At 31.0% G+C, this 16,744-nt stretch overlaps 1 protein-coding gene across 1 annotated transcript in view; it reads right to left on the minus strand.

Annotated features, from left to right (window-relative positions):
* Positions 1-9,744: 9,744 nt before the first annotated feature.
* Positions 9,745-16,744, minus strand: part of LOC127737258 (cAMP-dependent protein kinase catalytic subunit PRKX-like) — a 49,230-nt gene continuing 42,230 nt past the window's right edge. Inside the window, exon 8 of the mRNA XM_052247806.1 lies at positions 9,745-15,199. Within this exon, the coding sequence (XP_052103766.1) occupies positions 15,074-15,199 (126 nt within the window). The 3' untranslated portion in view covers positions 9,745-15,073. The remainder of the gene's footprint in view (positions 15,200-16,744) is intronic.

Raw genomic sequence — 16,744 nt, forward strand, 5'->3', positions numbered from 1 at the left:
TGTTAGATAGAGACCAGTGTTTGTTGAACATAGACTTATATTAGATAGAGACCAGTGTTTGTTGAACATAGACTTATGATAGATAGAGACCAGTGTTTGTTGAACATAGACTTATATTAGATAGAGACAAGTGTTTGTTGAACATAGACTTATATTAGATAGAGACAAGTGTTTGTTGAACATAGACTTATATTAGATAGAGACCAGTATTTGTTGAACATAGACTTATATTAGATAGAGACCAGTGTTTGTTGAACACGGACTATATTAGATAGAGAACAGTATTTGTTGAACATAGACTTATATGTTAGATAGAGACCAGTGTTTGTTGAACATAGACTTATATTAGATAGAGACCAGTGTTTGTTGAACATAGACTTATGATAGATAGAGACCAGTGTTTGTTGAACATAGACTTATATTAGATAGAGACAAGTGTTTGTTAAACATATACTTATATTAGATAGAGACCAGTATTTGTTGAACATAGACTTATATTAGATAGAGACCAGTGTTTGTTGAACATAGACTTATGATAGATAGAGACCAGTGTTTGTTGAACATAGACTTATATTAGATAGAGACAAGTGTTTGTTGAACATAGACTTATATTAGATAGAGACAAGTGTTTGTTGAACATAGACTTATATTAGATAGAGACCAGTATTTGTTGAACATAGACTTATATTAGATAGAGACCAGTGTTTGTTGAACACGGACTATATTAGATAGAGAACAGTATTTGTTGAACATAGACTTATATGTTAGATAGAGACCAGTGTTTGTTGAACATAGACTTATATTAGATAGAGACCAGTGTTTGTTGAACATAGACTTATGATAGATAGAGACCAGTGTTTGTTGAACATAGACTTATATTAGATAGAGACAAGTGTTTGTTGAACATAGACTTATATTAGATAGAGACAAGTGTTTGTTGAACATATACTTATATTAGATAGAGACCAGTATTTGTTGAACATAGACTTATATTAGATAGAGACCAGTGTTTGTTGAACATAGACTTATGATAGATAGAGACCAGTGTTTGTTGAACATAGACTTATATTAGATAGAGACAAGTGTTTGTTGAACATAGACTTATATTAGATAGAGACAAGTGTTTGTTGAACATAGACTTATATTAGATAGAGACCAGTATTTGTTGAACATAGACTTATATTAGATAGAGACCAGTGTTTGTTGAACACGGACTATATTAGATAGAGAACAGTATTTGTTGAACATAGACTTATATGTTAGATAGAGACCAGTGTTTGTTGAACATAGACTTATATTAGATAGAGACCAGTGTTTGTTGAACATAGACTTATGATAGATAGAGACCAGTGTTTGTTGAACATAGACTTATATTAGATAGAGACAAGTGTTTGTTGAACATATACTTATATTAGATAGAGACCAGTATTTGTTGAACATAGACTTATATTAGATAGAGACCAGTGTTTGTTGAACATAGACTTATGATAGATAGAGACCAGTGTTTGTTGAACATAGACTTATATTAGATAGAGACAAGTGTTTGTTGAACATAGACTTATATTAGATAGAGACAAGTGTTTGTTGAACATAGACTTATATTAGATAGAGACCAGTATTTGTTGAACATAGACTTATATTAGATAGAGACCAGTGTTTGTTGAACACGGACTATATTAGATAGAGAACAGTATTTGTTGAACATAGACTTATATGTTAGATAGAGACCAGTGTTTGTTGAACATAGACTTATATTAGATAGAGACCAGTGTTTGTTGAACATAGACTTATGATAGATAGAGACCAGTGTTTGTTGAACATAGACTTATATTAGATAGAGACAAGTGTTTGTTGAACATAGACTTATATTAGATAGAGACAAGTGTTTGTTGAACATATACTTATATTAGATAGAGACCAGTATTTGTTGAACATAGACTTATATTAGATAGAGACCAGTGTTTGTTGAACATAGACTTATATTAGATAGAGACCAGTGTTTGTTGAACATAGACTTATATTAGATTGAGACCAATGTTTGTTGAACATAGACTTATATTAGATAGAGACCAGTGTTTGTTGAATATAGACTTATGTTAGGTAGAGACCAGTGTTTGTTGAACATAGACTTATATTAGATAGAGACCAGTGTTTGTTGAACATAGACTTATGATAGATAGAGACCAGTGTTTGTTGAACATAGACTTATATTAGATAGAGACAAGTGTTTGTTGAACATATACTTATATTAGATAGAGACCAGTATTTGTTGAACATAGACTTATATTAGATAGAGACCAGTGTTTTTTTAACACGGACTATATGAAATAGAGAACAGTATTTGTTGAACATAGACTTATATTAGATAGAGACCAGTGTTTGTTGAACATATACTTATATTAGATAGAGACAAATGTTTGTTGAACATAGACTCATATTAGATAGAGACCAGTGTTTGTTGAACACGGACTATATTAGATAGAGAACAGTGTTTGTTGAACACGGACTATATTAGATAGAGAACGGTATTTGTTGAACACGGACTTGCATCAGATAGAGAACAGTATTTATTGAACGCGGATTTACATGAGATAAATTCTGATTCGTAAACGATAATCAACGTGCGACGTCAGTTTTGACAATAATTCAAAGGAATAACATAGAGATAATTTCATATTTTGGTGACTATGTTGAACGCATCTATCCTATCGAACTTGAAATAAAGTAAACATTGTAGATGTTAATAGGATAGACATTACTATACCAAAAAGACATTTTTCGTCTATTTTTAAATAACTCGTATGCTGTAAATATTGTCTTAATTTTGCTGCGGATATATGGTAGTTTAATTGGCTGCGAGCATCAGCGAAGAGACATTATTTATCGAAATGCGCATCTTGTGCTTCAAAATTGGTTCCGTTAATGTTATTGTACTACTGTCTGAAGTCAATTACGATATATACGTTATATATTATATGATGGCGTTCTTCGTACGCTTTGATACGGAAGCCGGTTAGTGTCAGGGTCTTTGAGTAGCATTGTATGTTGGCTGATCGGCAACGTCATGATTTGTTTGGGCTGTTCCAATCATACTCCCATGTCGCATGCCTTTTTATAATTGAGTTACGATGCTCTTCATCTGCGTACTTTATTTGTCCTTATAACTTTTTTTATTCGAACGACATGGATGAGTCTTTTGTTGACAAAAAGCAGGTCTGGAGTACAAAATTATAAGCCTGGTATCGGAAATGTGTAAGTTGTCAAAACATGAAACATAAACAAGCGATTATACGAATTTGTTGAAAGCCCATTTGTTTAAATAAAAGTAAGATTTAATAAATTTGTTCAGTAATCACATAAGGAATTATACAAATGAAATCGGGATAGGTCTAAACATTTATAACAAATACTTGTTGGAAGCGATACACATTATGATCACATATCCAACCTCCTTCATTGGACAGTGCAATTTTGATGAAACAAACATTAATTCCTTCTTTTCCGACAGAAATACACACAATAATTACATTTCCATAATCATTTAACTTCATCCAAACGTGTTTAAGTAAGATATTGTTTGTCGTTTTTTATTTTTAAAACATGTCATTAATTCAGTTTCTTTGTATTTTAAGTCAATATTACCTTAGCTATATTTGGCAAAACTTTTAGGAATTTTTGGTCCTCAATGCTCTTCAACTTCGTAACTTTATTTGGCCTTTTTAAATTTTTTAGATTCGAGCGTCACTGATGAGTCTTTTGTAGACGAAACGCGCGTCTGGCGCAAATACAAAATTACAATCCTGGTATATATGATGAGTTTATTAATAGTGTGTTCAACTGCGAGAACATCAAACGAATGAATGTAGAATTTATGTTTTCATTCTTATGAACTTCAGTTTAGTATTTTAATTTAGGTCATACTTCCACCACATTGTTGCCTGCTTTGTCAGTGTGTACAAATACAAACCACTTTACGAGAACCTTAGTTTGTTTCAAATTGTAGATATGGGCGTATTAATATCCCCTTTAAATTTCTTCATTAAAAATTATTATCAAAATGTCATATTTTAATATCAACAATATTCATACATTTATTCAAATAAGAATAGATCTACCGCCGTTTACACCAATTTTTGACAGTTGGATGAAAGTGGTTTAATGACCTGACGACACTCGTTCTATTTATTTTTAGATGGAGGACGATATTTTGGTCCTTTTTCAGAAATTGTTTAACCTCTCAATGTTGAGGTCCCCTGTAATAACATGTTCATAGGGGTTTTATCTTAACTTCGATATTTAAGTCTGATGTAACTGACGTATAATCAAAAAATAAACGTCTACTGTTTGTTTTTTTATGTAAAAGAAATAACAGGTGGTTTTATGTTATCAAAATAGGAAAGTATAAGACAGGTGGTTTTATGTTATCAAAATAGGAAAGTATAAGTTTTGAGTGATAGAGTCGTTAAATATACTAGAAATAGTGACAAAAAGCTGTAATTATACATGTACAATCATAGAGTGAACTGAAAAACGAAATTGTATCACTCCTTTAAAATGTCATGCAATTTACTAGTTGTTAATTGACAAAGTTTTAATAATAATTGGTGTATAGGGTATACCATTGTTTTTGAATATAAATAAGAGATCATCAAGTGTATCATTTATGCAATGTTTAATTTTGTCATTGCTATTAATACGTTTTGCCATGGGACCTATTATTAAGTTGTCTTTTATAAAAAATATTCATGATATCAATAGAGAAAGTTTTTAATACGTTACTTAGTTCAATGATATTGTCATTAAAACCCATGGATCACAAATTTAACGGGCATCTAATGGAGTCATCTCCATTTAACAATACAATATAAAAGAGCATGCATAGATTACATATTATTTTGAAGATCTTTGAACATTTGTATCAATTGGACAGAAAATTAAAGTGGCGGAAAAGTAAAAAAAAAAAAACTGAACTTCGATAATGATGTTCCTGTGGTTACGTTTTACTATCTAGCCAATAAGGAATCCCTTCGCCCCTCTAATAAACTCAAAAACACGTTTTTAAAGATATTTTCATTTTGCTCCTGAATAAGAAGACAACTACTCGAAGTTAATAGTTCTATATTTATTCGGTTATTTTGGAGCCAGATAAGGTTTTCTCAAAGCTTTTTACTTCGTTTTTCTGAGTATACCATACATTTCAAAAAGATATGATGAGAATCGTCACGATACACACCACAGCGGCAAGATGGATCAGAAATAATATTAACTCTATAAGGAGGAATCAGGACATCGAAGTTTGGTAAGAATAATATTGAGTTTGCGACTTCCAAACTCATATTGTTTTGTCATGTATGCATTATTATTGGAGTCTAAGTTTTTTAATTTCATTTTAAATTTTCCTATTGTATCTGCTTCACGGATTGAAACAATAACAGGAATTCCATCGGAACACGCAGTTAAGAATGTTAGACACAGATAATCTAGGAATTCCAGCGGAACACGCAGTTAAGAATGTTAGACACAGATAATCTAGGAATTCCAGCGGAACACGCAGTTAAGAATGTTAGACACAGATAATCTAGGAATTTCAACGGAACACGCAGTTAAGAATGTTAGACACAGATAATCTAGGAATTCCAGCGGAACACGCAGTTATGAATGTTAGACACAGATAATCTAGCAATTCCAGTGGAACACGCAGTTAAGAATGTTAGACACAGATAATCTAGGAATTCCAGCGGAACACGCAGTTAAGAATGTTAGACACAGATAATCTAGGAATTCCAACGGAACACGCAGTTAAGAATGTTAGACACAGATAATCTAGGAATTCCAGCGGAACACGCAGTTATGAATGTTAGACACAGATAATCTAGGAATTCCAACGGAACACGCAGTTAAGAATGTTAGACACAGATAATCTAGGAATTCCAGCGGAACACGCAGTTATGAATGTTAGACACAGATAATCTAGGAATTCCAACGGAACACGCAGTTAAGAATGTTAGACACAGATAATCTAGGAATTCCAGTGGAACACGCAGTTAAGAATGTTAGACACAGATAATCTAGGAATTCCAACGGAACACGCAGTTAAGAATGTTAGACACAGATAATCTAGGAATTCCAGCGGAACACGCAGTTAAGAATGTTAGACTCCGATAGTCTACTCATGTTGTATGCACATTCCTGAATTAATGTGCCAATTGGTATATATTATGTATCAAGCAACATTAATTTGTACAATATATTCTACTTTTACTTTTACTTTTATTCTTTATTTTTTGAATAGTTTTGGCTTGATATTTATATCAATATGAATATCACTGTCATATGTCTTTTTGTGATTAGATTTTACTATGCAGTGCACATGTATGTAACATTTACGTTCTCAGAATGGCAATCATTAAAACTGAAAGTCTAATTCAAATTGATTCAATGAAAAACTTTCATAGCTGGTCTATCAACAGCTGTCTTTTTATTCCAATAATTGTTTTTTTTTTTAGTTCTGCTGTACAGCTGTGATACACTATTATTTCCTTCGTTTAAAAATGTATTCCTATAAACCGTGATATATTGAAACACTCCCATTTGCTCTTTTCTATTCGAATACTCTTTCGATCTGTCCCCTCATATGCAAACCTACTGTCGAGTCCCATTGCATATGATCACATTTTACCCAGTGTAAACACAGGCACTTGACTCTGAAAAAAATATTCAAGTATATAGTTTTTTTTCAGAGACAAGTGCCTGTGAGTGTAAACGGGATGAATCTCACAAGGCCTAACAGACACTTAATTTATTCATTGTGTTTTAGGTATCATAACCAAAATATTTTCTCTGATATTCTGAAGTATTAATGTTTTTGTTTTTTATATCTTGCATTAAATTCAAATTTTAAAAGATTCGATCAAATTTTTTTAACTTTTAAAATTTCAGTTTGGCCTTAGGAGTCAAGACATGATGAAATACCAAATGACTGACTACTTATACAAATTACCACATTTCAAACAGAGTAAATGGGATGAAACTCACAAGGCCAAACACACTTCATCTATTCACTGCATTTTCAGTATCATTTATCATTTTTGGCTAGGTTTGGACAAAATCCAAAACCGGCCTCACTGTGACTTTGAGATGAAGAACAGCAATAAAAGCGCTGTTCCTTTGCTTTTTGTGTGTTTTTGGCTGTGCATGTACAGATTTTGTGCTATGGATGGATACCCCATATCCTTTGTTTTTTTTATTATAAATTTAAAAACGCTTACCGTTACCTTGGTGATATTTTTGCTTTAAAAACATCAAACATTTACCCAAAGGAACTAACTTTGAATAAATCTATTACTGACAACAATAATTGTCCTTTTCTAGATTTGGATATTTCAGTTTCACACGGGAAACTCTATACAAAAATTTACGGCAAAAGAGACGATTTTTTGTTCCCGATTGTTAATTTTCCCCTTTTGAACGGCGATGTTCCTTTGGCCCCTTCTTACAGTGTTTATATTTGACAACTTGTTCGGAATGCCCGTGTCTTTTTGATTTCAATGATCGTAATTTATGTATTACTGATAAATTATTAAGTCAGAGATTTCGTTACCGCAAATTAATTAAAAAAAATCATAGATACAAAGCTATTGTTCAGAATTTTGGTTGTTCCTGTAGACTTCTAATCAAAAACGGGAAATTACATTCTAATTTTACGGTGATGTTGTTTACAAAGGCCGTAAATTTAGATACGATCCATGTAAACTAATTGATCCTTTGAATAAATTTATTCTTTAACTAGATATATATTGCTATTTATTTACAGTCATGAGAAATCATTATCTTATACATCCTGTCATGATACTGTTTACTTATAGTTTGGCATTGCACAAGGCCATGCGTTTCTCGGACTATTTATGAGGTCTTTACACTAAATCAGTTGGATGTGTACTGATTGATACTTTAGTCTGGGAGAACTTGATTTATTTATTAGTTGTAATTGGCTTTTAACTAGCTGTCAGTAACTGCAAGTACTCTAATTTAGGTGTTTAATGTCTATTGTTTTTATGTTAGTTGTTTTGTGCCTTGTCTTTTGAGTTAAGCCAATTGCTTCTGATTTTTATAGTTTGTTCTTATGTTGTACTGTTACACCTCTGCCCAAAGTAAGGGGAGGGTTACATACTCACAAACATGTTTAACCCTGCCACATTCTTTATGTGCCTGTCCCAAGTAAGGAGCCTGTAGTTGGTTCATGTCCGTCATATTTGTTTTTCTTAAATTGTTTTGTTATAAATTAGGCTGTTAGTTTTCTCGTTTGAATTGTTTCACATTTTTCACGTAGGGGCCTATTTAGCATATATGGTATGGTTTTTTCTCATTGTTGAAGGCCTTACAGTTGCCCATAATTGCTTACATCCACTTCATTTGTACTCTGGCAGATAGTTGTCTCTCATTGGCAATCATACCACATCTCCTTATTTTCATATTATAGTATGGTAATGTTTGGCGGATAGGCGGCAAGAATGCTGGGAAAATTGGGTACCTAATTTGTGTTATCAACTCCTCCTACAGTCCTGAAACCTCAGAGGAAGATTGCACATGTGTTGAAGATGTGATCATGCTATTAAAGAATTGTTTGAGACATTTTTTTCTCATTTTTCCAGACAATTAAACTTAGTCATTTTAAGTCAAAATTTATGAAAGAGGGTACAAGTTTTGTGTAATCAACTCCTCCTACAGTTTTTAATCCAGATCCCTGAAACTTCACAGCTTCACAGGAAGATTGTACATATGTTGAAGTTTTGCACCTGTTAGTATGGAATTGATTGAGGATTTTTCCCCCTCATTTTTCATAACTTGAGATCTAAGTCATAATTCAGCAAAATTCCTGTAAAAAAATACGTATTTTGTGTAATCAGCTACTCCTACAGTTTTTAACCCTGAGTCCTGAAATTTCTTATGAAGATTGCATATATACTAATGTACATTGATTGATTGATTGATTGTTGGTTGCTTAACGTCCAGTGGCAAATATTTGTACATCCCGCACAGCCAAACGGACGCCCCACTTTAGCACGGGTTTTACTGCCGGTCGGAGGAAGACCAATGGTGACCATACTTCTATTCCCCAGTCACCCTTGGGGGGAATGTACATTGAAGTTGTGCACCTGCTATTAAGGAATTGTTTGAAGATTTTTTTCACACGTTAAACTTTCTACATTAGTTAGTCACACGGCCATTTGAGACTTTGACTCAATTCAAAATTTTTCACAGATACTCTGAAGTATTAATAATTCTATATAGCATTAAACTCATATTTCAAAGATTTGATCAAATTCTATTTTTATCTAAATCCTATAAATATCAGTTTGGTGTTGGGAGTCAAGGCATTAAAAAATCAGAACCACATCAGCCATTGTAATTTTCAAGTGTTTCTCCTCAGAGTTTTTTTTTCATTTTTAGTGTTTTGTGACTTTGAATTGCTGAATTACAAAATGTATCTGTATAAGTATTACTATTAAATTAACGTAAAAGAATATTTCTATTCCCCCACCAGAAAATACAACAGAATATTACATTACAGAGTGGCATATGTACCTGCTGGCACCCACCAGACATCAGTCAATGTACAAGTCATTATCAACATTGGCACATCAGACATTACAAGACCACACTTGTTCTATTATTAAAATAATTCTGTTTTGTAATTTTGTGAATATGCTGCTGAAAAGATTTTACTTATTCACTAACTTTTAATAATGGTTGAAATAAACTTTATTTTAAAACTTCAATACAAAATAATGTATAGAAAACAAAACAATATAAATCTCATACACAATGAAGCGATTGTCTTCACTCCTAGGGATGATTTATAAAATTCTCTTATAAAAAATCATAATATACATATTGTGATTTAGAAACTTCTACGAGGATTTCAAAATATACAAATAGAAAGGATTTATTATAAATATGCTTGTGTCTTTATTCAAAGTATGATAAACCATAAAGATGGATACATAAAAGGGAGACTTAAATGTAACACATAAAATGCAAAGAAAAAATGATTAAAATGTGTTTTATTTTCAAACAATCATAAAATGACAAAAGCCAGATTTATATAGTCCGTGCAAATTATTGTTTGTGATTTATGATTTTTCATTGTGTAACTATTGATATAACCTACATCAATGTTTTCTAAAAAATTAGTCATTACTGGAAAGATTTCCGAAATTAAAGCAAAAAAATTTCAGAGCAGTTGACAAATGTTTGTTTGTTAATTTGGTTACCATTCTACGTTATTTGACATCATTTCTGAAAAAGATAATTTTCATCATCAGATTTACTGCATTATTCAGTTCTAAAAATAAGGGCACCCAACACATGTCTAGAAAAACATTGATCGTACCTGATCAGCTTATTCTAGATGCAGGTCAAAGGTTGAGAAAGCAAAATATATAAAGTTTTTGGAAGCAATTTAAACCCAAATCATATAAAGTAAAATTTGCATAATAGTGTTCAATTATTGTTTTAGCACAATTACCAAATAAATAAATGGACAAGTTATAAAATAAAGAGTACCATTTTATCATGAAAATACATGTTATTCTTGTGGACTTTAGTCCATTAGCAGTGAAACCAATTTAAATTAAATTGAAAAGAAATAACAAGTGTCTCAGTCAACAAAAAAAACTTGCTACTGTAACTGACTGTAACAAGACCAGGAAAATTAAACATTTTATTGTATCTGAATGAATATATCAGAAATTAAATAAAGTATGAAAAACTTATTTCAAACCCCCCACCCCTCCTAACCTCAAATAAAATTCACTTTAGAAAATGTATATTGCCACAGAGAACAAACAGTTATGAACATAGATGACTTAAAATGATTGATTGGTTTGATATAGTCAGAAGAATCACATGTCTTTCTGAAGAATTGATATGTGACTAAAATATTCAAGAAATTAACTTCTTTTTCTATACACCTATTTCAGGAGTGATCAATTACACTGTTTAAATTTCTATTCATTGGCTTTTAATAGTTCCTCTTGAAATTTAACATTAAAAAAATATTCTAAATACCAAAACATGTTTGTAATTCAAGGGTTTTTCTTTAATCAAAATATCGTAATATTTTTTTCTACTTCAAAAAATTTAAAGAGAGAAAAATAAATCTTGCAAATGATCAATATATTAAAAAATAAAATATTCGTATCAAAAACACTAATTTTTTCAATATGTGTGCACTAGACAAATTAACATAGGCAAACGAAAAATCTATGCAGGATTAGAAAATTGCTGGGGATTTTATCACTAGACACTAGCATTGTACAATGATAACTCATTTGTAATTGTAATCTAACATTATTGTGTTAAATATAATATATTGAACATGAATATATTGTGGTCAAGTCTATTTGTTAAGTGTTATTTAACAGCATTTTACATGATTAAGACCTGTTGACCTGTGGTCACTCAAAAAATCATTTTCTGATTCTACACAGATGGTGGTTCTTGTTAGACATACCATGGAACTTATCTAATTTCTACAATTTCAAGGATTATCCATTCCAGATGTTTTTGACAAAATAGATATTTGTTGGAAACAGCCCTATCATTACCCCATAGTGGGTAAAAACTCTATAATGACCCTCTAAACAAGAGATCACTCGTGTTACAACACTGTTGAATACTTTTATTGTGAGGAAGACAACATCACAGCAGTATTAAATAGCTGAGGAAACTAATCCACTTGACAAATAATTAAGATTTTGTGCAAAAAATATAATAAATTGGTTTTTTCGAAAGTTAAATGAAAACACAATATTGCTATTTCTATTATTTTTAGAAATGTCTTCATGCACTTTACCAAAACTGCATGTCCAAGAAAGTAATCAATTATTTGTCCTTGCAAGCTTAAGTTTTGGAGCAAAATAAACCAGTATATCTATTATGTGCTTAGTAGTAAATACAAGTAAATTGTATGTGTAATATAGACAATTGCAATTGCCCTGTATCAGCCATCCATGATGATATCGATATCAGTCACAGTTGCAAAGGCTTCATAAAACTCCTTACATGTATTTCATCATGGAACGCTAAAAAAAGACTTCTTGAGGTATATAATAAAGTGTATAGGATATGGCTTTTTCAATATCACACACTGTATCAACCCTCAACCAATATCATCCCTTGAGCAGAGATCTTGGGATGATGTTGGTGTCTCACATTGATAAGAGTGTGATATATGATATTCATATGATAATTTTTATCTATTTGTCGGTATATAATAGTTCTATCCTGTATTTTAGGTAGATATCCAGGCTTGTAGATCCTTGTTGGATTGCTTTCCTACAGGCATGTGGAAACAACGTTCCTTTCCTTACCAGTTCTGGACATCAACAAAAAATGCAGTACTATAAACAACAGTACATTTCTATGTACAGAGATCTTTCCTTACAATGATTGTTTCATCATGAAAAATAATAAAATAAAAAGACAATACATGTAAAATATTGATTTACTGTTAAAGTTGTTAACTTAAATCTTTTGATTATGATCATTTCTGAAATATACATGTACATGTTTAGCTTAATTTCTTAATGTTAGTTTATGATGGTGAAGGTGTCATGTACTTTCTGTATCCACACCAATCCTTATAATAAAAATTAGAACATTGGGGTAGCTTTCTTTATCACAACCTATTTGAAGGAACATGTAACAGAGATAAAATTGAGTGTATGTTTTCTATTTTTGGCTTTAAACTCTAATAAACAAGAAATATTGAATTAATTAAACATGCAACTCTGTTTTATTGATATCACAAGAGTTATCTTTCTTACAACATCTGTATAAAAGGAGTCATCTCTTTATTGCATATAATGTTTTTCGATGTCGACACAACCTCCAGAATCCAGACAGTATTTTATTTATCCAACTTCAAATAAATAACTGTAAATTTAAACAATTAAAGCTTGTCTAGAATCTAACATAATTTACTACTGAGAGCAAGAAGAATGTCTTAACTTCTCACCATACAAAAATATCCTTCATATTAACAGAGGTATTCACTATAAAATAATACTATAAAATCTGTCCCTCATTCATCATTAATGGTTAATGAGGAAATTAAACACAAAGTTACTTATAAACCAAACCATTTTAATTTTCAAAGGGTTTTTGATCACAACTCTTAATCTCACTTTGTGTATTTGTATAAAAAATATCACATAATTATATATTTTAAGTAGAAAATATAAAAAAATATTTGGTTAAAACAATATTCAAAAATTCAGATTTAAAACAATACAACCAATCATTGGCACAATTAAATTTAGAATAATAATAAATATGTTATAAATATAGCAGTCTATGTACATTATAAACAAAAAGTAAAAAAGGATTTGTAGAGTTTTGTAAAAAGTTGAGTGATTCACTGATTCCTGAAGTTTACAAGAAAGAAAGGATAGTTCAGTTGTAAGAATACATCTTAATCTTCATTGTTAAGTAACTTGACTATGTGTAGGCACCAATACATGTGAAAAAGGATGAGACAGCCACCCAGCAATAAAATACAACCAATAAAACAGTTTCTAAGAATAGACAAGTGCCTAGTCCAATATACCACTAAATTGATGACATACTTCACATGTTTTAAATACTAAAAGTAGCACTATGAAGGGATAAAAAAAACAATAAATAAACTATACATTACATTTAAATATGGATAAACCAATATTTAATACAAAATTAGTAAAAGCTTTCTAAAGAAGGAAGATGAACTTCACAGAGATTATTCATAAATGAAATCATTCACACTTACAAAACAAAACTTTTAGATAATCTTTTTCACCAAAAAACTAAAACTAGGCTGGATCAATTGTACCATACATTGTCTTTAAAGCTCTCTCACATTCAAAACACATATGATATATATAATGGTAATATAACAAACTCAGTTTAATGGAATTCATCTTATTATTGGCAAATTATTCATTCCAGACTCTACAGACTATATCTTTTATAAAATATAACATTTAAGAATCACAGATTTGATGGCCATATTCACTCTTACATATAAATGGCAACCACTCAATATATTTAAAGAAACCATCTAAAATTCAGTATTCCTTATAAAATAAGTTTGAATTCAAACATTATGGGACTTAGATTCATTAAGGCCAAGATAATAGTTGTGTTTCTGATTACAAACTAGAAAATGGACAGGGACTTTCATTGTTTTTATATAAATATAAAAATAAATGCACAATACACATTTATGTGCACATGTTTCTAAATTAATCTTTATCTGGTAAGCATAAGGCCTAAAATTTGGGTGACAAAAATGATTAAACATTTGAAAATGGACAAAAATGGCTGAGCCTAATGTTTTGTTGGCCAAGTTCTGAACAGAAGTCCAGACATTTAATGCCAAAAAATTGCAATGTTCAGACAAAAATGGATCCAATTTTGAAAGGTCTTAAACAGAGCAGAATATTTATAAATCATTCATCAAAATATATCCCATAAAGAGTAAAATGAGGTTGGTTGGCAACAAGTATTATAACATTTCTTTTTGCCTGATATCCAGATTAATATAAATACATTCTTGACAACTGCAACATAACTTTGAATATCAGCTAATTAAAATAAATGAAGTGTTTGCATTAAAATCACTAACTGTTTTGTATTAGATAACTGCTAAAATCAACCAAAAAAGTTGCTTAAATTCCTATACAAACATTTCTTCTTTCAAATTCCAGCATTTTAAAAAATTCATGAGTAATCGAAAGGTATTTTTGTCCGAGATAACAAATAAAGCTCATTCAAAGCTAATATTCTGTTTCAAATGCACTTCTCAGTCCAGTTTGTCTCAATAGGGGTCAAATCATAAACTTTATATTGAGAATAATTATGAATCCTGTGCACATTTGGATTACCAAAGAAATCCTTCAAAAATTTAAATGTCACAGAAAATAAAAATTCAATTTGAATTGCCTAGATGTATGACCACTAACAATGGACATAATAAATTGCTGCCACAGTCCATATTATGCTACAATTGCAGTACCAGCAGATAAAGAGATCAAAATTCTTGGAACGGTTCTATTTCAGCGTCTGTAGCTGCTGGTACTGAATTAATGTCAGTTTCTGGATATTCATCAAAATTCTTCGTATCACCTGCATGAGATAACTTTGGAACAACTGGTGGCTGAAATAAAAAGAATGAAAGGTATAACAAATTGGAGAGATATTGTCTGACTTTACATGGACTTTTTGTATATATTTTAATCAGTTATTTTGGAGGGAAATAAGAAACTTTACACATTTAGTCAACTCATAATTACAAAACGATAAATTTTGTAATATAACACTAAATGGACTTCCAAGTAACTCATTCAAAACATAAGTAAGCTAAAACTGTACAACACAAATACCCCCGCCTGCAGCTTAAATCTGTAACTCATCATTTCTTACTAATCTTATGTCAGATCCTAATCTGAATGCATAACAAAAGACATTCCATACAAGTCAAACTCCATGTAATATTCCAATTCCAGGGGCGTTATTTTGATGAAAAGGCGGAAGTAGACACGGGTAACACTATATATATACATCTACCATTTCATGTATCTTATGTCCTGGTCTATTCTGTTTTTATTCTGATCCAAAAACAGCATTCCAATGTCCCCCGCCGACGTATATATTTTATCTGTCCAAGGGCAATAACCCAAATTTTTTTGTTTGTTCTTTCAAATTTTTTCATAAATGTCCTACAAGAAATGTAGGTGAGAAATGGCTACACAGTGTTACTTTCCATATAATTTCTATTTCCAAGGGGAATTACTCCTGTCAAAATAGTTGATAGGCTCCGATTATCTATCTCTTCCAAATTCATCCTTATTGAGATAAATCCTTGACAAAAATTTCATAAAAAAAGTGTGAGAGTGCTTACACTGCAATGTTCAATAAAAATTACATTTCAAAGGGACATAATTCCTGTAAAGTACTAATATAAATTTCATAACAAACCTTCAAGAAATGTAGGCTTGAGAGCGCTTACAATACAATTTCTATATAATTTATATTTCCAAGGGACATAATTCCTTCAAAAAATAAAGAAGAGGGTAAATTGCATATCTGGTTACTTTTTCATTAAACTGATACAAGAATATTTGTAGAATTGGATCTCTTTCAGGCAAAAATCTTGTCTGGCTGATAATTTTTGCTGGACAGATTTTTGTGTCTATGCCCTTATAGAATTTGGAATAAAAAGGTTTATTGTGATTCCTATTTTAACCATATTGACTCAATTGTTTTTAATTAATATAAATGTTTGAAGTTTTGTTTCATCTACTATAGGTTCCACAGTTCTAGTACTTTATAGACCGCCATAGCCTTTAGCAGTTCTCTGTTCTACACCACCTATGTCCATGGTGGCAACATTGAAATTGTATTCATATAATATGAAAACTACCAACAACATCCATATGGTTTCCTCAATAAAAAGTAACATATCACACAAGATCTACTGTTTATATACTGTAAACCAACTCATTTTTGCAAGTGATTTATTTTGAGCTTTGGAGATATAAAAATAAGAAGATGTGGTATGATTGCCAATGAGACAACTCTCCACAACAAACCAAATGACACAGAAATTAACAACTATAGGTCACCGTACGGCCTTCAACAATGAATAAAACCCATACTGCATAGTCAGCTATAAAAGGCCCCTGAATGAGTATATGTATAA

The sequence above is a fragment of the Mytilus californianus genome, unplaced genomic scaffold, assembly GCF_021869535.1.
Source record: "Mytilus californianus isolate M0D057914Y unplaced genomic scaffold, xbMytCali1.0.p SCAF_4, whole genome shotgun sequence".
NCBI classification, from domain to species: domain Eukaryota; kingdom Metazoa; phylum Mollusca; class Bivalvia; order Mytilida; family Mytilidae; genus Mytilus; species Mytilus californianus.